The 23,432-nt window shown below is 48.8% G+C and overlaps 1 protein-coding gene across 1 annotated transcript in view; it reads right to left on the bottom strand.

Moving 5' to 3' along the window:
* The window catches only part of BLTP3A (bridge-like lipid transfer protein family member 3A), a 65,244-nt gene that overhangs the window by 5,866 nt on the left and 35,946 nt on the right, over positions 1-23,432 (bottom strand). Inside the window, exons 7-20 of the mRNA XM_066359602.1 lie at positions 22,950-23,120; positions 22,105-22,294; positions 16,277-16,363; positions 15,596-15,766; positions 15,047-15,186; positions 14,529-14,670; positions 13,195-13,388; positions 11,531-12,987; positions 6,434-6,630; positions 3,223-3,377; positions 2,988-3,138; positions 1,033-1,295; positions 490-598; positions 259-365 (exon numbers count right to left, since the gene is read on the bottom strand). Of these exons, the coding sequence (XP_066215699.1) occupies positions 259-365; positions 490-598; positions 1,033-1,295; positions 2,988-3,138; positions 3,223-3,377; positions 6,434-6,630; positions 11,531-12,987; positions 13,195-13,388; positions 14,529-14,670; positions 15,047-15,186; positions 15,596-15,766; positions 16,277-16,363; positions 22,105-22,294; positions 22,950-23,120 (3,534 nt within the window). The remainder of the gene's footprint in view (positions 1-258; positions 366-489; positions 599-1,032; positions 1,296-2,987; positions 3,139-3,222; positions 3,378-6,433; positions 6,631-11,530; positions 12,988-13,194; positions 13,389-14,528; positions 14,671-15,046; positions 15,187-15,595; positions 15,767-16,276; positions 16,364-22,104; positions 22,295-22,949; positions 23,121-23,432) is intronic.

Here is a 23,432-nt window from a genome sequence, read left to right on the forward strand (position 1 = left end):
GGGAGATGCCGGTCACGGGGAAGCGGAGGGAGATTATCAGTCACGGGAGAGCGGAGGGGAGATGTGATCAGCAACAACCACCGCCTCTAGCTCCTGACTCAGCCTTCACGCGGCACTTGCAGAGGCTGCTGCCGGAGACAGAGCCCAGGACCCGTTTGAACACAGCACAGCCCTCTCCTCAGCACCTAGGCTTCACCAGCTTCTGCACTGCAGTCCCTCAGGGTCTACGGGAAGGGTCCCGTTCAGTTAGGTCCTCACCTGCTGTCCCCAAGCCTCCCCTGTAGGCACCAGGAACGCCTGTTCTTCAGGGGGCTGTCTCTCCTCCCTCTGAGGTACTTCAGCTGATGGTGTATCCTGAGCAGCAGCTGGGAAAAAGTACAGGTCCCAGATGACAAACTGCTGCCAGCACACGGACAGCTCCCCGCTGTCACCCGTCCCCTCACAAGAGGAAAAGGGCAGAGAAGCCAGGGGGCCGCCGGCCCGACTCACCGCCCACATGGAACACGCCATCATCACTCCGCTCCAGCACAACGTGCTCCATGGCCAGAGTGACGGGGATGGGGCCTGGGGACGTCGGGTAGATGGGGGGCATGTCGTCCTGCAGGAAGAGGGAGACCGCGTGATGCCCTCCCAGCGCAGCAGTGGAGGGCACAGCCCACGCTCAGCTACTCGGCCTGAAGACTTCCATGTCACTGTTTGTCTGCACACTCTGGCAGGGTACGAGAGGCACAGCTGAGTCTGTCCCATGCGGAGACGGGGAGCCGGGGACCAGATAAACTAGGGTCACAGGCGCACGGTCAGGTGGCAGGCCAAGACAAGGTCAGTGCCGGAGACAAGGTCTGACCTGAGCCCAGGACTTTCTGACAGCAGCTCATATTTCTGTACCGCTATGATATCGACAAAGAACGCTAACGTCCATTTCCCAAAGTGCTCCTCATCATCTCTCACAGTGACAGGGCAAGAGGTTAACACTGTCACTGCCAGAATTCCTCGCCTGACAAAGCCTGGTGGAAAAGCCACAGTCCCTCTGACCTTCAGGGTGACCCTGGCGTTCAGGAGCTCGATCTGCATGGGGATGACCACTGGAACCTCCTCGTCCTCCAGGAAGGGCCCCAGGCCACTGAGCACCGATGTGAGCAGCTCCAGGTCACAGCCTTGCAGCAGCAGATGCAGGAAGCCGTTCTTGGCGGCCAGCGGGGAGTGGACGGCTGCACCAGGCCCCGCCTCGAAGCGGAGGCCCACCGCGGGCCTGACGAGGCAACTCTTCAAAGCTGAGGACTCTTGAATGCCTGCACCTTTGAGAAGAAAGACAGAAGAAAAACATTAATAACAGGCAGGGACTGTCCTAAGCACCTTGCATATATTTAATATTCATAACAACCCTGTACCAAAAGTCTTATCCTGCCCAACTCACAGGTGAAGGAACTGAGGCCCAGAGAAGAACTCGCCGGAAGTCACACACCTTTCAATAGCAAGGGTAGGGTTTGAACACAGCAGCCCGACTGCAAAGGCCATGGGTTTAGCTACTTTGCTATCATGCCCATGGCGGAAGGGGGTTAAGGACCAGAACAACTGGCCTTGCTGATAATGGCCCAGGAAGAGCTCTGAAAACACAAAACCCTCAACTCTGCCAAATTTGAACGTCTTCCTTTCTTCAAGTCCTGGTCTTCTCAAAGATAGCCAGGTCTGATAAAGCCAAGCAGAGTCTATGCTAATCATAAAACTCCGTAAAGAGCAATCTCAGAGTAGCCAAGGATACAGAACAACTTTATACCTGCAAATAGGTACAACCATTTCGGAAAACGACTTGGTGTTATCTCGTACACTTAAAGCTATACCGTCCCTGATGACCTAGAAGTTATGCCATCAGGAATATATATGGGGAAGCTCTCCAACATACTGTACCTACTAGAAGGCATGTACAAGGATGTTCAAGGCAACCCTATTTGAAATAGCAAAAATACTGGAAACAATGCCAATGTCTGTTCAGAAAAGACTAACGGAGTCAATGAAGTAAAGGGCATAAGAGGCACTTCAGGGATGATGGTGACGGTCACAGAACTCTGGAAACTTACGAATATCGACTGAATGGCACATTTACCATGAGTGAATTCCACAGTGTGCAAACTATTCCTCAATAAATCTGTTCTTTAAAAAGCAATAATACTCTAGTGTATTTGTACAAGAGAGTATTACATAGTAGGGAAAAGGAGTTATGGCGAACTCAACCTGGAAGAGTCTGAAGAATACATTACTTGAAAGAAGCAAATCACCAAAAAATACGATAATTCCATTTAATAGCTCACACCTTGCAAAGCTGAACAACGCTCCGATACAAACACATGCGGGAGAACTGTAAAGCCAGAGAATGAGAAATACAGAATTCAGGAGCCACAGTCCCGTCTGACGAGACAGAGAGGGTCAGGAGAGGAGCTTCCGGGGACTTCAAGGTTAATGGTCCTGCTCTATTTATTAAACTAGGTGGTGGGTGCATGGTTCATTGTGTTATTTTTTATACTTTACATATACTTATTAAGTATTCTTTAGAATTTACTCATCATTTTAAAAAACAAGTTTTTAAATGAAGCATGTAGCACAAGCCCAGAGTTTTCCTGTCATCTTTTAAAGTATAAATGACAGTTCACAGCAAAGGGCTTATTCTGAGTGGCAGAAGTTCCCAGGTCAGATATAATCTGGCGCCAGTAGCCACACAAATGAGAGAGTGGCCACCGTCCTCACGTCTGAGCTTAAGGAGCATGTGGGGAAAGAAAATGGAGGACACCGGCGGAAGGCAAAGCCCCAGAAAGAGCTCCGGGAAGTTCCTTGTGAGAACGAGGCTTCGTCGGAGTTCCTCCTCCTCCCAGTGGCTGCTGGAGAGACAGCGAAGGGCCTGGCACTGGGCAGCTGCCGCGAGGGCAGTGACAGGGGCAGTCAGACTACCGCTGCCCGACGAGCCGCACCTCTCTCCAGGAACGACGCCACCTTACCCGGGCTCTGTCCGTGGAAGAACTGCCAAAGCCCCACGGTGCCCGGCTGCTGCAGGCTCAGCTCCTCTGCTTGCAGGGCCACACTCAGGTCCTCGCCACGTGCCTCAATCCCCAAGGACACCTCATCCACCTTCAGAACCAGGACGGAGACCTGGAAAAGGAGACTCTCTTAGCCGGGTCCTGAGCTTCCGGCCTGGAGCCCGCCCTCTGCAAAGAGAAAAGCACAACCGCTGACCGGGTGAAGGCTGAGGTCTTCCCCACTGGGCGAGACCAAACTGTTGGCCTCTGGCGACCCGTGGCCGTAACTGTCCACAACAGGGCTTCCTGGAACGCCAGCACCGTCCGAGGCACTGGGAAGAGGTCCTGGTAGGAGAGGTTCTGGGCCAGACTCTGCATGAAAAAGACAACAGAAGAGCTTGAATGTCAAAAACTTCTGTTTAAATTCAAGCTCTAGCCCTGACCACCAGGTGGCTCAGTAGGTAAAGCATTATCCTGGCACACCCAGGTCGCGGGTTCAATCCCCAGTCAGGGCACATACAATAAGCAATCAATGAGTGCACAACTAAATGAAACGAGCTGCTTCTCTCTGTCTTACCCTCTCACTCTCCTTTACTCCTCTCTTCTCTCTCCTCTCTCAAATCAATGGAAAAATATTTTAAGAAACTTAAAAATATATATACAATCTCTAAAAGCAATGACAACTGTTAAAAACAAAACAACAGCCTGACCAGGTGGTGGCGCAGTGGATAGAGCGTCGGACTGGGATGTGGAGGACCCAGGTTCGAGACCCCGGGATCGCCAGCTTGAGCACGGGCTCATTTGGTTTGAGCAGAGCTCACCAGGTCGCTGGCTCGAGCAAGGGGTTGCTGGGTCTGCTGTATCCCCATGGTCAGGGCACATATGAGAAAGCAATCAATGAACAACTAAGGTGTTGCAACACAAAACTAACGATTGATGCTTCTCATCTCTCTCCATTCCTGTCTGTCTGTCCCTATCTATCCTTCTCTCTGACTCTCTGTCTCTGTTAAAAAAAAAAAAAAAAAAACACTTATGAGACAACTGAACTTTGAAACTAACTACATATTTGATGAATTTAAAGAATTATTGTTAATTTTTAGAAATATGACAATGGTATTTCATCAAATTTTTTAAAGTCTGTAAATGGCCTAGCCAGGCAGAGGCAGAGTGGACAGAGTGTCAACCTGGGAGGGACACTGAGGACCAAGGTTCGAAACCTGGAGGTCACCAGCTTGAGCCTGGAATCATAGACGTGACCCCATGGTCGCTGGCTTGAGCCCAAAGGTAACTGGCTTGACCAAAAGGTCACTGGTTCTGCTGGAGCCCCAGCACCCCGGTCAAGGCACATATGAGAAAGCAATCAATGAACAACTAAAGTGCCACAACAAAGAATTGATGCTTCTCATCTTTCTCCCTTCCTGTCTGTCTCTCTCAGTCTCAGACGCTGTTTTTCTCTCACGTGCACATGCGCTTAAAAAGTCTATAAATGGAAGCAGCCCAAGTATGCTTGGACGGATAAATGGATAAACAAATGCGAAGGAAATTCTGGCAAAGACTACCATGTGAATGAGCCTTGAGGCTATTGTGCTAAGTGAAACAAGCCAGTCACAAATGGACAAGTACTCTAGGCTTCCACTTATATGAGGCCCCCAGAAGGCTCAGAGTCGTAGAGAAAGAAAGCAGAATGATGGGGCTAGAGGAGGAGGGAATGTGGAACTACAGGGTTTCAGTTTTTTCAAGATGGAAAGAGTTCTAGAAATGGATAATGGTGATGTTTGCACAACTGTTTGAATGTACTTAATGCCAACTGATTATAGCTGAAAATAGTTAAGATGGTAAATTTTTGTGTCTTTTACCACAATTAAAAGTCTGTATTTTCTAGAGATGCATAATGAAAATATTCATGGATTAAATTATATGTTTGAGATTTTCTTCAAAACAATATGGGAGGAAGGGAAGTGGGCAGAAGTATGTGTGAAACAAGAATGGCCATGCAGGGCCTGTGGCGGCGCAGTGGATGAAGCGTCAACCTGGAACGCTGAGGTTGCCGGTTCGAATCCCTGGCCTTGCCCGGTCAAGGCACATACAGGAAGCAACTACTACAAGTAGATGCTTCCTGCTTCTCCCATCTATCTCTCTCTCTTTCTTTCTCCCTCTCCCCTCTCTCCAAAAATCAATAAATAAAATATAAAAAACAAAGTTTAAAAAAAAAAAAGAATGTGAGTTGTTAGTATCTAAAGCTAGGTAATGGGTACATGAGGCTCATGGTTTCATTCTGTCTACTTTTATAGATATTTGAAACTTCCCATAAAAAGTTAAAAATAAAAACAAAACAGGCCCTGGCCGGTTGGCTCAGCGGTAGAGCGCTGGCCTGGCATGCAGGAGTCCCAGGTTCGATTCCCAGCCAGGGCACACAGGAGAAGTGCCCATCTGCTTCTCCACCCTCCCCCTCTCCTTCCTCTCTGTCTCTCTTCCCCTCCCGCAGCCAAGGCTCCACTGGAGCAAAGTTGGCCCAGGTGCTGAGGATGGCTCTGTGGCCTCTGCCTCAGGCGCTAGAATGGCTCTGGATGCAACAGAGCGACACCCCAGAGGGGCAGAGCATCGCCCCTGATGGGTATGCCGGGTGGATCCCGGTCGGGCACATGTGGGAGTCTCTGTCTGACTGTCTCCCCATTTCCAACTTCGGAAAAATGAAAAAAAAAAAAACACGTGCACACACCGCCAGCTTAAGAAACAGTACATGCCCCTTTTATTTTATTTTCATTTAGATACTTATGGGATGATTTTTACAGTTTGCATTTCAGTAAACTGAAAGAACCAGTGTTAATGTCCAATACTTAACCTAACTCCTAAAAGTTATTCATTTTATCATTGACAAAAAGCTCCTAGTTGTTTTCCATTAATAAATACAAAGTTAGGCACAAGCCAGACAACAGACCCACCCTCCTCTGACCAGCCCCAAGCTGGTCCCCCAGAGCAGCGAGGCGGCTGGGAGACTGGCCCCGCCCTGTCATGAAGGCCAAGCACTAACCAATAACCGAGAACAGCAGTTTTCACCCTTCTTACACTCGGGACTGGTGAAAATAGGAGAAGGGACCACTAAGGCAGAACACCTGAGCATAAGCAAATTTGGCTAAAAGCCCTGGGTCTGTACTCTCATACAACATTGGGGTGGGTAACTCCTGAGTGGACCAGCACAAAATTTCCGGCGGACAGGTCCACGGACTGAAGGTTGGAAAACACTGACCCGTAAGGTATGGGGATAAAACGAGAGCCACACGTCCACTAAATTGTATCTTCTTCTGGTTTGGGTTAGGAAAATGTCTACTTGATGAACCTCAGCTCCTTCTCCCTGCCGGCCTGAGGACAGGCGGCAGCAGAACCTCCCCTGGACTTCCAGGGCGCCAGCGGGCTCGGCCCCCACTCACCGGACTCCAGGAGCATCACGAAGCCCTCGCTGCCATCACTGTCCACTGAGATCCGGTCTTCGGGGCCACTGCCATCCAACGAGACCCCATCAAACGACTGCTGAGACACTGTCCTCTTCATGGAAAAGAACCGGAGCCGGCCGGTGCCTCCGCTCACGGGGGCTGCCACCCCCTCATCTATCTTGGCCATGGGCTCCCTGTTTAAAAAACAAACACAAAACCCACAGATGTAGCTTTGGAAACACTGTTCCGACCTCTTGCGATACCCACCCATTTCTGCCCAGACAGCTAGTATAATACATGAACTCTGATGTCAGTTATTACCTGCTATGGGGGGGGGGGGGTCACCATTACACAACAACTGGCCTTTCTGAACCCTCATATGCCAGCATTTCAAACTGCAAAAGCAGCCCTCCCACATCAACATTAAATGTTGTTTGTTATTTAAGGTCATCCCATACAGAGAAGAGACCAACTACAGCCCCTGTGCTAATGAATGGCACCTGAATCCACCCACGGTCGTTCCACAAGTATTTACTAAATAATCTCTGCATACAAGGCACCATACTAGGCACAGGGCAGAGGTGGACGGTAAATTAAATAATGAATAACACATCCCCTGTCCTCAAACAATTTATAATCTAGAAGGAGGGAGGAGACTCACACACATAAATAACATCATATGGGAGTAAGTTACACACCGTAAGAGAAGGACAGAGGTACAAGCCAAAGGCTAGGTCACAGCAAAGAGGACAAGGGAGGAGGAGAAGGGGGTCGAGAGTGGCTTTGCGGAAGGAGATGGCATTTGAGTTGGTCCTTGAAGGACTGTGAGAGAGACAGGGAAAGGGGCATTTTATAGGGAAGAACCAGTATACGCAAAGGCGTGCAGCCAGAAGACAAAGAGTGCCTTTAGAGACTAGTAAGCAGCTCAGCCCAGCTGGGGCATAAATTCTGGGGGGGCGGGGGGGAAGCAATGGAAGATGAAGTTGGAAAAGCAATGGGACAGTGAAAGAAGCCTTCAAAGAGCTTGTAATCCTACCCTCCCATTTTACAGAAGAAGAAACTGACTCAAGGTCACAGTTCAAGGTGGAATTAAGAAAAACCCAAGTCACTACCTTCTTGCCAAGTATTTTTTTCACTTTATCACATGGGTTGCTGCCAGATTATAGAAAACCCTGGATACAGGATTATATATGAAAAGTGCCTGGAAAACTATAAAGTGCAGGAGGTATGTGGAAACCCTCTGTACCTTCTACTCAGTGCTGCTACAAACCTAAAGCTGCTATAAAACCTAACGTCTATTATTTCTTTTTTTAAACTGTACCCTGCATGGGACACACCGTAATAATTGGTTATGCCACACTAAAAAGTTCAACTAAATTCTGGAAGTATAAGGAAAAACCCTAAAGGTTTCAGAGTAGGGAAATAACAAGATTATACCTGTATTTTAGGACAGTGGTCCCCAACCTATTTTGGGCCACGGACCGGTTTAATGTCAGAAAATATTTTCACGGACCAGCCTTTAGGGTGGGACGGATAAATGTATCACGTGACCAAGACAAGCGTCAATAGTGCGTCTTAGACGGATGTAACAGAGGGAATCTGGTCATTTTTTTAAAAATAAAACATCGTTCAGACTTAAATATAAATAAAACAAAAATAATGTAAGTTATTTATTCTTTCTCTGCAGACCAGTACCAAATGGCCCACAGACTGGTAACAGTCTGTAGCTCAGGGGGTTGGGGACCACTGTTTTAGGAAGTTTGACCTGGCTTTCTCAAACAAATTAGAGAAAAAAGACTTCCAATGAGGAATTCAATTAATAGTTTTCTAAAACAGCTGGCATGCCTGACAAGGCGGGGAGCAGTGGATAGAGCGTCGGACTGGAAGCAGAGGACCCAGGTTCGAAACCCCGAGGTCACCAGCTTGAGCACGGGCTCATCTGGTTTGAGCAAAAGCTCACCAGCTTGAGCCCAAGGTCACTGGCTCGAGCAAGGGGTCACTGGCTCTGCTGTGGCCCCCCGGTCAAGGCACATATGAGAAAGCAATCAATGAACAACTAAGGTGCCACAATGAAGAACTGATGCTTCTCATCTCTCTCCCTTCCTGTCTGTCTCTATCTCTCCCTCTCTCTGTCTCTGTCAAACAAAAAATAAAATAAAATAAAAATAAAGGAGCCAGCATGTGGGAACAGACAGGTACAACCGGTGTGAGACTCCCTGAGTGAGGAAGCCTGCAGTGGGCTCAGCAGTGTGTACTTTTAACACAGCATTGGTTGGACCTGAGAAAAACTGGAAACAGATTAAATGACCCTCACCTAGACAGTGGAATGGATGAATAAATTATGATACTTCTATTTGTTAGAATATAATAGAGCAATTCAGAATTACATACATAAATGCCTAATGAATGGAAAAATATTCACAATAAAACATTACGTGAATAAAATTGGACAGTTTCTATATCCTACAGAACTAGTATAACCCCACTGTAAAAACAGTGTATGTGTAATATGTGTATACACATATAAGCATCACCTGGCTACCAAATATATGTATAAACATTAAAAGAAAATAGATTCAAATATAAATAATGGCTATCTCTGGATAGTGTCATCATAAGTGACTTTGATGTGTTCTTCTGTATTCTTCTATTTTCTACATTGTCATGAGAATGAGCATAGTCATTTTTATAATTAAAAAAATCAGTATTATGACCAAGGGGATGGAATAGTTACCTTCAGAGAATGAAAGGAAGAAGAGAACAGCCAGGACGAAGCCTCCTCCCAGCGGGCAGCTGGGCAGTTACATGCTCGGAATGAACTGAGTGGCGGAAGTCACTGCCACAGAGGAGTCCAGAGCAAGGAGGGCTGGGAAAAGGCCACTGGCCCGCACAGGGAGGAAGTCGTTTAAAAAAAGAGCCTGCCTGACCAGGCAGTGGCGCAGTGGATAGAGCATCAGACTGGGACACTGAGGACCCAGGTTTGAAACCCCGAGGTCTCCAGCTTGAGCGCGGGCTCATCCGGCTTGAGCCCAAGGTCTCTGGCTTGAGCAAGGGGTCACTTATCCTGCTGAAGCCCCTGAGTCAAGGCACACATGAGAAAGCAATCAATGAATAACTAAGGAGCCACAACGAAGAATTAATGCTTCTCATCTCTCTCCCTTCCTGTCTGTCCCTCTCTCTGACTCTCTCTGTCTGCCAAAAACAAAAAGACCTTGTATCACACACCTTTCTTTTCTCTTCCCCCCCCCCCCCGACTCTCCTCCATTTAGAAAAGGCTGGTGACTGGGAGTCCAGACTGTCCACCCTCACCTCACCACTCCCAAGCTTCATGATTGTGAGCCAAGTTTCTTAACTCTCTGAGCCTCAGTTTTCCATCTGTAAAATGGGGAGCGATACTAGTACCTACCTTATCGGGCTGATACAAGAATTCAATGGATTAATACTGTAAGTGCTTAGGACAGTGCCTGACACATAGAAAACACTCTGTACATGTTGGCCAGAATTATATCGTTTAGCCCTTTGTTTTCCTCTCTCCTTCCTCCTCGACTATCTATGCCTATTGGTTCTAGCACGCCCACAGGCAATGTTGAGATCCCCACTTAAGTCAATCCAGTTAGCCCTGGCTGGACAGCTCGGATGATTAGAACATTGTCCCCAAGTACAAAGGTTGTGGGTTAGATCCCTACTCAGGGCGCATACAAGAACAGATCGATGTTCTTATCTTTCTCTCTCTTCTCCTTCCTCTTTAGTAAAAACAACAAAGTAAAATAAAATAAAATAAAAGACAATCCACTTAGACAAAAGCTCTAAGGCCACTGGTCTTCATACCACGATCCCCAAACCACAACATGTCCCAACGAAGATTTCCCGGAGCCTCCACTATCCTTCCTGAAGCCACAGGCACCCCATGGAAAAATCTGTTCCTTTGCATTCTTCTGACCACATTTGTTTTTCTGCTTATTTCCTACTTACCTCCAGTGCCTAAGACAGAGAATGGCACACAGTAGGGCTCAAAAATTAATGCTGAATGAGTGGGTGGAATCCTTCCTTCTGCATTATTCTCATAGATGTTGACAAAGGGCACCCGAGAGAGCCAGCCCAAAGCCCCAGCAATACAGGGTTCACGGGCGTGTCCTCCTGAGGCCTCAGTGTCCTCGACTATCCGTACACCAGGGACACTCATATCTGCAGTGACCTTGCCAGGCTACTGTGGGGATCAAATCAACAAAATGCTACCCCAGAGCCCACTGAAAACAATAAAATATCATACAGACACCAGGCGTTTTTACTCTGATATAGCATATCTGTATCAATAACAGTGAGTCAGAGAAAGAGGAGATACCGTATTTCCCCATGTATAAGATGCACCTTTTCCGAAAATTTTGGGGTCTAAAAACTGGATGCGTCTTATACAGTAGTTGTAGATTTTATACTTGCATTTCCTGCTTTTTCCTGCTGGTTTTTGCACTCATTGTTGAAGACAGTGATTCATCATCGGACACAGATGAAGACAAGCTAATGGATGGGAGTTTTGACAGCAATGAGTTGTATGAATGGGAGTTGTATGAATTTTATGATGAATACAACTTAACTTGAATAACTTTATGTAATACTTTTTCTTCAAATTTCAGGCCCCAAAATTAAGGTGCCTCTTATACATGGGGAAATACAGTACATAATTTAATCCCAAGAAGCAATATATGTTGGCATAAAAACTACCCAAGAAAAAAAAAAAAAAAAAAAACTACCCAAGAATAGGCTACGATATGTGAAAGTATATGAAAATCCACAGGACTCTGCGTTATTTTATCACAATTTCCGCTTCTTCCCCATCACAGAATTAGAGGCAGCCTGAAACTGAGTCTCTCTAATTGCTGTACCTGCATCCTCCCAGCAGCCTGAAACGCCTCCACTGTCCTGCAGGCAGCTCAGAAAACCAGAGGCTCGGCCACATGAAACAGGCCCCTCTACGCCTTCTTCTGGACTACACAGTACATCCCAACCTATAGACGCTCCCAGTAAGAGACTGGAAGTCCCACGAGCACAGCTCAGAGGGGGAGATGGGCTGACTGAAGGAGGCAGAGAACCACTCACTTGGCTGCGGGCAGGGACAGCATCTTGTGCACGGTGGAGGTCATTCGGTCTCTGCCCAGGCTGAAGGCATCCTTAGTCAGAGACACCGCCTCCTTGGTGAGGTCCATGGTGGCATGCAGAGCCTCCTTGGTGGCGTCCTTGGTCATGTGAATAGCACTTGACAGTTCTCCCTCGATGTTCCTCAGGGGCACAAGCTCGCCCTGCCCATTCACAGCAGGGTCCCTAACACCGGGGGCCTTCAGCGCTGCTGCTGAGCTGGACGGCCGGGCTCTGCTCAGTCTCTTGGCCTCCAGGGAATGAACCGCCTCACGGCCCTTCCCGGCCGGCTGCCGCGCCAGGGGACCCAGGTCCTGCAGCTCGCCGTTGCTGTGGAGAGGCGGTGGCCTCTCCTGGGACGCATCCAGATTCTCAATGCTGCTGTCCTCCACAGCCTTCTCGGGGCTTGCTGGGCCCTGGTCCGAGGAGGCGTCCGACTTCAGCTCCCGGTCCTCCGAAGGAGAGAGCTCCGAGTCCACAAGGCTGGTGGTGTCTGAGCCCGCAGAGTCGGCCTCAGCAGCACCGGGGGCAGGGTGCATGAGCAGAGCCAGCTCCGCGCTGGGCAGCAGGACCCCGACGCACGCCGTCTGGTCCTGCAGGGGGGCCCCGGTCATGGCCTCCGTGTCCTTGGCCAGCTGCTCCTGCAGCCCCTGCAGCACCTCCTTCAGGCGGAGCAGGGCCAGGTACTGGTAGTGGTCCAGCCGCACCCGGACGTGGTCAGGGCAGTGCACGAGCACATGAACATCTGCCACGTCCTCCGGCTCCGCCACGGGCTCCTTGTCGTCTGCGCTGCCGCTGCCTTCTCTCAGAACTTCCGTCGCTTCTGTAAGGCCCGACAGGCTTTTCAAGTCATGCTCCGTCTTTGACCTCACGTGGGACGCAACGTCAGGGGCGAGGGCCTCTGACTGAACAGGACTGCCGAAGCTGGCTGATGGCTTCAGCCTCCCTTCTGCGGCAGAAAGGAGCTTCCGGGCCTGGGCCTGCTGCCAGCGAAGGGGTAGGCAGGCCCAGACGGACAAGGGGAAAGGGGCCACAAAATTCAGGGCACAGCCTTTAAAGTTCTCCGTTCCCTCAAAGTCCAAGGAGATCTGGGGGAAGTGGATGGACCAGAGATCCTGGGAAGCTTCAGGCCTCTGGGAAGGGAGGGTATGAGGCTGAGGCCGGCTGGACTCCATCTGGAAGGCATGATGCATGAAGAGCATGTGCAGAAGGCTGAAGCCGCCGGGAACCTTGGGGAAGCGAACATAATTGGAATGAAAGAACTCAGCAGCAGCAAAGCCACGGAAGAGACTCTGGAGGTCGGGACAGCTGCAGTGCGGGGCGTGACGAGTGTTGGTGGCGGTCATGCCTGATGCAGAGAAGACAAGGGCCTGGGGCCGATGCAACCCGGCCTGCTCTCTCTTCTCCAGAGGGAAGCTCACCTTCGGAAAGGAAACGAAACCGAATTCAGAATGGCCAGCTCTGTACCTCCACGCCACACCATCAGTACACAAGGGAAAACCATGGGGGCTGTGGAAGTATTATATTTTCCTTACTCCTGTCCGACAGGCAGACCAGCCCCCGGGTCACAATGCGGGGGGCAGCGCAGCTGCGCCCGTCAACAGGACCAAGTCCCGCTCTCTCCCTACCTTCAACCGGAAGGCGTCCAGTCGGATGTCCAGGTGTTCGTCTTTCTGGCTCGAGTCCTCCAGCTTGTAGATGGCTTTGAACTGTTCCAAGCTGCGGTATAAATCCAGGCAGAAGAGGTTCCCCCAGAGCAAGCTGACAGGATCCACAGTAAATGTCAGACCATTGAACTCCATGTAGAGATTGGGACAGGGAACTGGAAAGAAGAGAGGAAAAAGTAGCAGCGCGACCCCTCCTCACCAGCCTCTTGCACCTGGGTCCTCTGGGTCCCAGTCCGAAGCTCTTATCCATTGCGCCTCCGCCTGGTCAGGCTGTGCTCATTGTTGAAGACAGTGATTCATCATAAGACACAGACGAGGACAAGCTAATGGATGGGAGTTTTGACAGTGATGAGGAGTTGTATGAATTTTATGATGAATAAAACTTGAGTTCAATAACTTTATGTAGTACATTTTTTTCAAAATGTCCATTTTACCATCGAGAAAACAAAGGGACGTATTTATACAGGGCAAATTTTTTAACAAAAGTGTGCTACACCAGCTCAAACACCTAAAACTCCTAACAACAAATGAGAATACTGCATTTCCCCATGCATAAGACGCTCGCACATATAAGACGCATCTTAATTTTGGGGTCTGAAATTTGAAAAAAACTGTACTACATAAAGTTATTGAACTCAAGTTTTATTCATCATAAAATTCATACAACTCCTCATCACTGTCAAAACTCCCATCCATTAGCTTGTCCTCGTCTGTGTCTTATAACAAATCACTGTCTTCAACAATGAGCACAGCCTGACCAGGCGGTGGCGCAATGGATATGAGCTTCGGACTGGGACACAGAGGACCCAGGTTCAAGACCCCGAGGTCATCAGCTTGAGTGCAGACTCATCTGGTTTGAGCAAGGCTCACTAGCTTGAGCCCAAGATTGCTGGCTTGAGCAAGGGGTTACTCGGTCTGCTGAAGGCCCCGGTCAAGGCACATATGAGAAAGCAATCAATGAACAACTAAGGAGCTGCAACAAAGAACTGATGCTTCTCATCTCTCCCTTCCTGTCTGTCTGTCCCTATCTGTCCCTCTCTCTGACCCTCTGTCTCTGTCACAAAAATAACAAAAAACCAAAAAACAATGAACACAAAAACAAGCACAAAAAAGAGGGAAATGCAAGTAAAAAAATCTACAACCACTATAGAAGATGCACCCAGATTTTAGACCCCCAAATTTTTCAAAAATGGGTGTATCTTATACCTGGGGAAGTAGGGTACAGGCAGTGGCCCCAAGCCTGACAAAGGGGGGAAGAGCAGGCCTGCGCAGCAGGAAACAAGGGCTCCACTCACCTGGAAGCTCCTGGTTATCTGGGAAATAGTACTCTGTGAACTCGATGTGGATGGCAGAGACCTGCGTGGGCAGGTTGTGCAATTTCCGACTGCAGGAAAGGAGTGTGGACGGCTTCTTACCGGGCTGCCCGGCTGTGGACACCTGTGCGACCACAAATCGCTGTTAGCACCGCGCACCAGAATAGCACCTCCTCCAGTGTCCTGAAGTCTGTCCCGGGAGCAGCGCCTGCACACGTTTTACACGTACTCCAGGCACTCTCACACCTCACACTATCCACAAGTTCACTTTTTCAATGGAAGGTCTGTAAGGTTTGTAGCAGGGTGTTCAGAGGACACTGGGGGAATCCCACGCCCTTCTCTCAGCAGCTATGCTCAGAAGGAAACAGACAAGCGTCGCTCCACCCCGGAACTCAGGGAAACACCCCCCCAAATTCCACAGCTTTGTTCACACTTGTCTCCTTCCCAATGAAATGGCCCACCCCATTCCCACCACGCTGCCCTGTGTCCTGGCCCCTCACCTGGTGGATGTCCAGGTCATCAACACGGATCACCATGCAGCTGGAGCGTAAGCGATTCCACGCCGGAGGCCAAAAGGCAGCCTGGCGGCCCTGAGAGGGGCTTCTCTCAAGGGGGTTCTTGCGAGGACTGGAGAGAGAATCTAAATAGAAATTAAAAGGTGGAAAAGAGAATCAGACACATCAACACTCATCATTAACAGAATTAGGAAGTAAAAAACATTAGGATTGGGAAGTAACAATCCTAAGATCATGAACATTATATTTATGTAGGAAAGACAGCTTAACCCCATCTAGCTTCTGGATGGAACTCAAGAACTGCGTTGTCCTTCAGACCAAGGCAGCAGCCTACTGCCCAGAGGGGCGACAAGCCCTCCCAACACTGCAGCTATCCCGGGGCACTTTCTTTACTCTGTAGAGAGAGCCGTGAGCAAGGACTCTCCCGGGGTAAGGGTGCAGTGAGGAGCTAGTCAGCACTCCTTCTCCACGGCACAGCCACAGGTAAGGGGCCAGAGGAAAACCCCGGGACTCCTCCGGCTTCTCACAACGCACCCGCTTTCCTCCGGAAGGGCGAGTCCACCCCCAGGTGCCAGGGCGGTTTCAGACCCGTCTCCTCATGCCACTTCTCCAATTTACTCTGAAATTCCGCCACCAGTTTCTGGGCCCACTGGCCTCGGGTCTCCATGGCCTCACAGTGCCGTACCCAGTGTTTGCAGCTCTCACCTATGCAACAAAAAAGCAAAGACATTTTTAGTCCAAGATCATGATCCATTGTCCCAATTTTTCCTCTCCATTGGCAGAGTCACACTTCAGAACCTGACCCCTCCGCCCCCAACCAGAATTCTCTGGGCTGTGGAAACATTATCCAGCGAGAGCACTACAGGTCTTCAGATTCCGTATGCCTTTCCCCTAAATTCTCTCTCAGCCAGCTCTGACTGCTGCCTCCTTTGTGGACTACCGGAGAGGCCCTAAGACCAGTGCGAATAAGAGGCAGGGGGGAGAATCAAAAGCAACCTCTCAGGCACGGCCCTCCGTCCCTACTTCCTCTCATTACTGATGAAGAACTATCAGTAACAAACCCTGAAAGTTTCCAGAAACTACCCTCTTGAAAAGGGCTATTTCCAGAACCTCATGTGCTGCCCCTCGCCCTCCTGCGGGGTTCAGGGGTGCACACAGCAGTCTGCTCGCAGTACCCGGGCCGTGCTGGAACTGCCCCCTTCAGCATTCTCATACCTGCCCGGTGGAAGGGGTAATAGTCAAACGCCATCTTGCGGAAGGTAAGCTGCATGGCACCACCCGTCAGTCTGTTTGCAGAGACACCTAGAAAGAGAGAGAAAGGTGACTGGCAACAGAAGGAACAAAGAAGCCCCAACACCTCTTGAAGCATTAAAAGTTCTCCTGAAGACCTGGTACACAGTGCACCTGAAAGGCCATGGTGTCAGGTGACTTTCAAGACTGTGTCCCTCCTCTTTCAGGTTGCAAAGAACAATAGATGAACATGCTCTAAAAGATCAAAGTGAGTGCATCTGCTGTGCCTGTGAGCAACTGCCACATTTCCAGAAAAGCAGAAAAACCGCGAAACTCAGGACTCGGGAACTCCAGTCCCAGGGCGCCCACAGACACACTCTACAACCCTAATTGACTGATTCCCCCAAACCTAACAAATACTTGTAGTACACCTCAGCGTGACACCGGGGAGACAGGAGCTAGATTCCCCAAAAACGGGAGCCACATTACTTTCTTTCGTATCCTGGCCTCGGAGTGAGAGCTCTGATACTAGACAATCATTTGTATATATTGTGAAATGATCACCACAGTAACTCTAGTTAGCATCCATTACTGTAGTTAGAAAGTTTTTCTTGTTAGGAGAACTTTTAAGATCTACTCTCTTAGCAACCTTCAGACAAACAATATAGTATTATTAACATACTGCACATTGTATCTCCACCACCTGTTGATTTGATAACAAGCTTGTACCTTTGGGCTCTCTTCATACATTTCGCCTTCCTCCTTCTGGAAACCACTAATCTGTGCTCAATATCTATAAGCTCATTTTTTATTTTGGATTCCACATATAAGTGAGATCACACAAAAATAAATATATAAAGATAAGTGAAATCATACAGTCCTTGTCTTTACTTAGCACAATGCCCTTAAGGTCCAGCCATGCTGTTGCAAATGGCAGAATTTTCTTCGTTTTTATGGTTGAATAACATTCCATTGTATGTATAGGTTGGGTAAACAGTAGGTTTACAGTTGTTTTTATGAAAAATAAAAAATATTAAATAATACAAGAATAAACCCTATTTCACGTGCTCACAACTGTAAACTACCTTTGCCCAAACCTGTATCTATCTCTGTGTGTGTGTGTGTGTGTGTGTGTGTGTGTGTCTTTAACCATTCATTCATCGACGGACGTTTAGGCTGCTTCCGTGTCTTGGCTATTACATAGAGTACTGCAATAAACATGGAGGTTCAGATATCTTTTTAAGTTGGTATTTTCTTTTTTTGTGTGTGTGATAGACAGAGACAGAGAAAGGGACAGGTAGGACAGACAGGAAGGGAGAGAGATCATCAATTCTCGTTGTGACACCTTAGTTGTTCATTGATTGCTTTCTCATGTGCCTTGACCAGGGGGGCTACAGCAGAGCAAGTGACCCCTTGCTTGAGCCAGCGACCTTGGGTCCAAACTGGTGAGCTCTGCTCAAATCAGATGAGCCCGCGCTCAAGCCAGCAATCTGGGAATTTTGAACCTGGGTCGTTCGTGTCCCAGTCCAATGCTCTATCTACGGTGCCACGGCCTAGTCAGGCAAGTTGGTATTTTCATTCCCTTTGGCTAAACACCCAGAAGTGGAATTGCTGGATCATATGGTAGTTCTATTTTTAATATTTTGAGGAACCTCCACACTGCACCAATTTACATTCCCACCAACAGTGCATAAGGGCTCCCTTTTCTCCACATCCTCGCCAACACTACCTTCTTTAACAGCCATTTAACAGGTGTGAAGTGATGCCTTATTATGGATTTGATTTACATTTCCCTGATAAACAGTAATGTTGAACAGCTTTTTATGTACCCGTTGGCCATCTGCATGTCTTCTTTGGAAAAATGTCTATTCAAATCCTCTGCCCTATTAATTGGATTATTTATCTTTTTATTTTGTTGCTATGGAGTTGTGTTATGTTTTGGATGTTACCCCTTATCAGATTTATGACATAAGTATTTTCTCTCATTCCACAGGCTCCTCTTCCATCCTGCTGGCGGTTTCCCGTGCTGCACAGAAACTTGATAGTTTGATGTAACCCCACTTGTTTTCTTTTTGCTTTTGCTGCCTTTGCTTTTGGTGTCAAACAAAAAAAAAGGAAAGAAAAAGAACCATTGCCAAGACCAATGCCAATGATCCAGTTTGATTTTAAAAGACAGTGCTGGCCCTGGCCGGTTGGCTCAGTGCTAGAGCGTCAGCCTGGAGTGCAGAAGTCCCAGGTTCGATTCCCGGCCAGGGCACACAGGAGAGGCGCCCATCTGCTTCTCCACCCCTCCCCCTCTCCTTCCTCTCTGTCTCTCTCTTCCCCTCCCACAGCAAGGCTCCATTGGAGCAAAGATGGCCCAGGCGCTGGGGATGGCTCCTTGGCCACCGCCCCAGGCACTAGAGTGGCTCTGGTCGCAGCAGAGCGACGCCCCGGAGGGGCAGAGCAACGCCCCCTGGTGGGCAGAGCGTCGCCCCCTGGTGGGTGTGCCGGGTGGATCCCAGTCGGGTGCATGCGGGAGTCTGACTGTCTCTCCCTGTTTCCAGCTTCAGAAAAATAAAATAAATAAATACATACATAAATAAATAAAAGACAGTGCTGCCCTAACTCAAGCCAAGCTGTCCCCAACATCGTACTCAATCTTCCATAATTTCACCTCTCATAGGTGAGCACATTAGTTAGGGGCCCCAACACCCAGGCTACAGTGTCCCTTAATAGAAAGGAAGGGAAATGGAGCCTTCAAGGAGTCTCTACCGCAGCACTATCCAATAGAACTTCCTGTGACGATGGACATCTTCTCCGGTCTAGAGATTACACTGAGTACTTGAAACGCTGGTGCATATGAGAAACTCATTTAATTTTGCTTCATTTTAACTTAAATAACCACATGTAGTGAGTGGCTACCATAGTGGACAGAGTTATAAAGCAATAGTCAGGCACTGGCTGGTTGACTCAGTGGTAGAGCATTAGCCCAGTGTGTGTATGTCCCAGGTCTGATTCCAGGCCAGGGCACACAGGAGAAGTGCCCATCTGCTTCTCTACGCCTCTCCCTCTCACTTCTCTCTCTCTCTCTCTCTCTCTCTCTCTCTCCCCTTCCTCCCTCCCTCCCTCTCCTCCTGCAGCCATGGCTCGAGTAGAGCTAGTTGGCCCCACGCACTGAGGATAGCTCCATGGCCTCCACCTCAGGTGCTAAAAAAATGGCTCCAGTTGCAATGGAGCAAGAGCCCCAGATGGGCAAAGCATCGCCCCCTAGTGGGCTTGCCAGGTGGATCCCAGTCAGGGCACATGCGGGAGTGTGTCTCTGCCTCCCCATCCTCTCACTAAATATAAATAAATAAATAAAGCAATACTTTCCAATAGAAATATAATTGAACCACAACTAAATTTAAATTTTCTAGTAGGCCCTGGCTGGTGGCTCAGTGGATAGAGCATCGGCCCGGTATATGAACTCCTGGGTTTGATTCCCAGTCAGAGCACACAGGAGAAGCGACCATCTGCTTCTCACCCACTCCCACTCCCCCCCTTCTCTCTCTCTTCCTCTCCCACAGCCAGTGGCTTGATTGGTTTAAGCACCTGCCCCAGGTGCTGAGGAGGGCTTGGTTGATTTGAGCATGAGCCCCAGACAGGGGTTGCCCAGTGGATCCTGGTTGGGGTGCATGTGGGAATCTGTCTCACTATCTCCCCTCCTCTCACTTAAAAAAAGGAAAATCTCTAATAGCCACAAGAAAAAGTTTTTTAAAACGTGAAATTAATTTTAATAATACATACTATATAAATCAATACACCCAAAATACTATCATTTCAATATGTAATGAATATGAAAATAATTATCAAGGTGTTCTACACTGTATTTTTGTACTATATTTTCAAAATCCCATTGTACATTACACTTGCAGCACATCTCAAATTGGGTCAGTCAACATTTCAACTGTCCAATGGTCACATGGACAGAACAACTCGAGAGAATCTTAAAACCCTTTCTGACCACATAGGTCTCCCTTCCCCTTCTCCCTAAATCCAAGGAGAAGAGCCAAAGTCACAAGAATTCTTCCTTTTCTTGCTCCTTTAGTATCATATACCACACCTGGGTATAGAAGGCTGGGAGTTATCCCCCAACTAAAAATATCTCATCTGAAACTTCCATAAATTCCACCAAGTAGATTAGTTTAGTTTAATAAATCAATGGGGGCTCCAGGGAAGGCCAGTCATTCACAGCATGGTGTGAATTACAGGGCCCTGGCACATGGAAAGAACAGTGCTCAAGGTATAGTCTTCATCAAGTGAGAGGATGAAACTCACAATGGATACCCTTAATAAAGACTTCTGAAAGGATTAAAAACAAAACAATAGGCTCTGGCCAGTTGGCTCAATGGTAGAACGTTGGCCTGGCGTTTGGAAGTCCCAGGTTCAATTCCTGGTCAGGGCACACAGGAGAAGTGACTGTCTACTTCTACACCCCTCCCCCTTCTCTCTCTCTCACTCTCTCCCACTCCCGCAGCCATGGCTAGACTTGATCAAGGAAGTTGGCTCCAGGTGCTGAGGATGGCTCCATGGCCTCCGCACTAAGAAGAGCTTGGTTGCTGAGCAACAGAGCAATGCTCAAGATGGGCAGAACATTGCCCCCTAGTGGGTTTGCCAGGTGGATCCTGGTTGGGGCACATGTGGGAGTCTGTCTTTGCCTCCCTGCCTCTCACTTAATTAAGAACACAAAACAAAACAAAAAAACCCAAAGCCTTTAGAGTAACACTTGGAAGGAACAACGAAATAATCATTTCAACAAAGAACCTTCAAAATGAATGAGCAGTGAAACAGTGAGCAATTTATTTCCTGTGGTGGTAAAAGCAATCTTTATGCTGTCCCTGTCGGCATTCTGAGTGGCAGTAGAGAAGGGTGCAGTCAGCTCAAGACCAAGGAATAGCCAAGCAGGAAAGACCACACTGCTCGGTACCTCGGGAAGAAAAGGTAGGTCCCCCCAAGGAAAGTTAGTTCAGGTGTCAGTAAAGGGCGAACATATCTTCAGAGAGGATAAGGCAGCAAGGGACAAACCTGCCATATGAGAGCATGTAAAACCAAGAACGGGCTGGCTGAGGACAGTGTAGAGGGAAAACAGAGAATTGAAGAAACAGGCATCAAAATAATAATACTTAATATCTGCTTTTAGTTAAGGTCCTCAAAATTCAGTGTATATCTCATCTGAGCCTGACAAGAACCCGTGACATAAACAAGATGAAATTTAACTCAAGTTCACAAATGAAGATACTCAGAGTTTAAGCAAGCAGTTAAAATGGTTCCCCTAAGTTCACAATGGAGAGAAAATAAATCAATTATTTTTTTGGTTCTGAATAAACATTTATGTGTATGTAGTATCAATTGCTCTAATGAAGGCAAAAGCAAGACAAGGACACAGCATGACCTCTCTGCTGGGGAAGAGCACATTTACACATAATATTTCAATTACTTAAAAATCTGAGAATTCTGAGGTTTCCTAGAACTCATTTTCTTTCCTAGTGCCTCCATCAGTGGTCAGCACTGGCCAAGGGTGGCCAGAGAAAAGGGCAGGCACGCACTGCTGGGCCTGTGCCCCGAGGGTTCTGGTCGCAGAGAGGCCCGGGGAGCCCTGGCATCCGACCCTGAGCAGGGACGCGGGGCGGTTCTGTCGCACCCTAAGGGTCGAGAGCCTGTCACTCTGGGCTGCCATGGAAGGCTGGGGCTCTCGGAATGCAGGTGCCTAAGGAAAGCCAACAGAAGTCCTCAGCAGGGTCACTGCAAAGAGCCCCCCCAAGCTCTGCCCAGGCTCAGGCCTCAGGGAGTACCTGGCTCCCGGGACTGGCTGTCGTCACAAATGTGCAGGTCCAGGCGGGAGATGAGCAGGTGGTAGGAGGACTCCTTCACGTCAAACTTCTCAAAGTACTGGCTGAGGCGGCTGCTACTGTTGCTGCTGCCCTGGCCGCCAGCGAACGCCTGGGCCCAGGACTGCTGGGCACTGGGAGCGGGCGGGGTGGTCTGCACGGGACAGAGAGAGACAAGAGTGCCAGACCCTGAGGGACTCCTCTGCGGGCTGTCTAAAGCTTTAGTCCAGACTAACAAAAAAGTACAATTTAGCAAGAAGCCCCTTCTCTCTCCTAACTGTTCACCTGGTAAATCAGGTCTGTCCCACCTAAACTACCCAAATCCCAAAAAGCCTAATTATTATCAGTCTCGTAACTGTCAGAGTACTGGCTGAGGTCTGAACTAGCCTGTCAGCTCTTACCCCCCCCTCCAGGAAGCCATCCCTGACTGCCCTTCGGCCAGAGGGGCAGGCGCCCTGTCTTTGGGCTATCGTCACATATGTTCATCTCTGCTACGGCACAAACCCCGTCCTAGTGCAATAACTTGGTGATGGTCCATGTTTCAAAACAGTGAGAGCTCCAAGGGCAGGAGCAAGAGGCTTATTCTGTTTTTCCTCTCCAGTGGCGAGCACTGTATACTACTACACCGGAGCGCCCCATGACAGAATAAATGAATGTATCAGAGGCCAGGGCAAAGCCTATGCACATCCACAAGCAAGTGACAAATTCCTCTAAATAAGCCAAACAAAGTCGAGACCCCAGCTAGGTCGGTGGGAATGAGGCCTGGCCTGCCGCTGCCCCAGCCCTCAGGTACCTGCTTGGCCTCTCACCTGCACAGGCTCAGGGGCCAGGCTCTTCCGCTGCTGGGCCGACTTCTCCATAGCCTCGCTCAGCGACTCTGCATACTTCATCATGGCCTTGAGCTGCGAGTCAGTTAGCACCCAGAGCAGGTCATCCAACAGGAACATCAGCTTGGAGGCTACCACGTTGCAATCTTTGGTCTGAATGGGGCCACACAGAACGAATTCCAATCAGTTTCAGAGATGGCTTTTCAATACCCCGCACATGAAAGTACCAAGCACCTTAGAGAGTCCGTTTCTTAAAACGACTAAAGCAACAGCAGACAACTGCCCAGTACCAACGTCAGTGTCCCCAATATATGGGTAAAAACTGTGGTTCCCAATATTAAGATGGCAGGGAGGTGGAATGTCCTCTTATTAGTAGATATTGTGTGACAATGAATTGCAGGTCCTCCCAACTGTCATTCCAGAGGCCAACAGCATCCAGAAAAGAGGGTACACCCCTCCCCAGGC

This window comes from Saccopteryx leptura, chromosome 1 (genome assembly GCF_036850995.1).
Source record: "Saccopteryx leptura isolate mSacLep1 chromosome 1, mSacLep1_pri_phased_curated, whole genome shotgun sequence".
Lineage (NCBI taxonomy): Eukaryota > Metazoa > Chordata > Mammalia > Chiroptera > Emballonuridae > Saccopteryx > Saccopteryx leptura.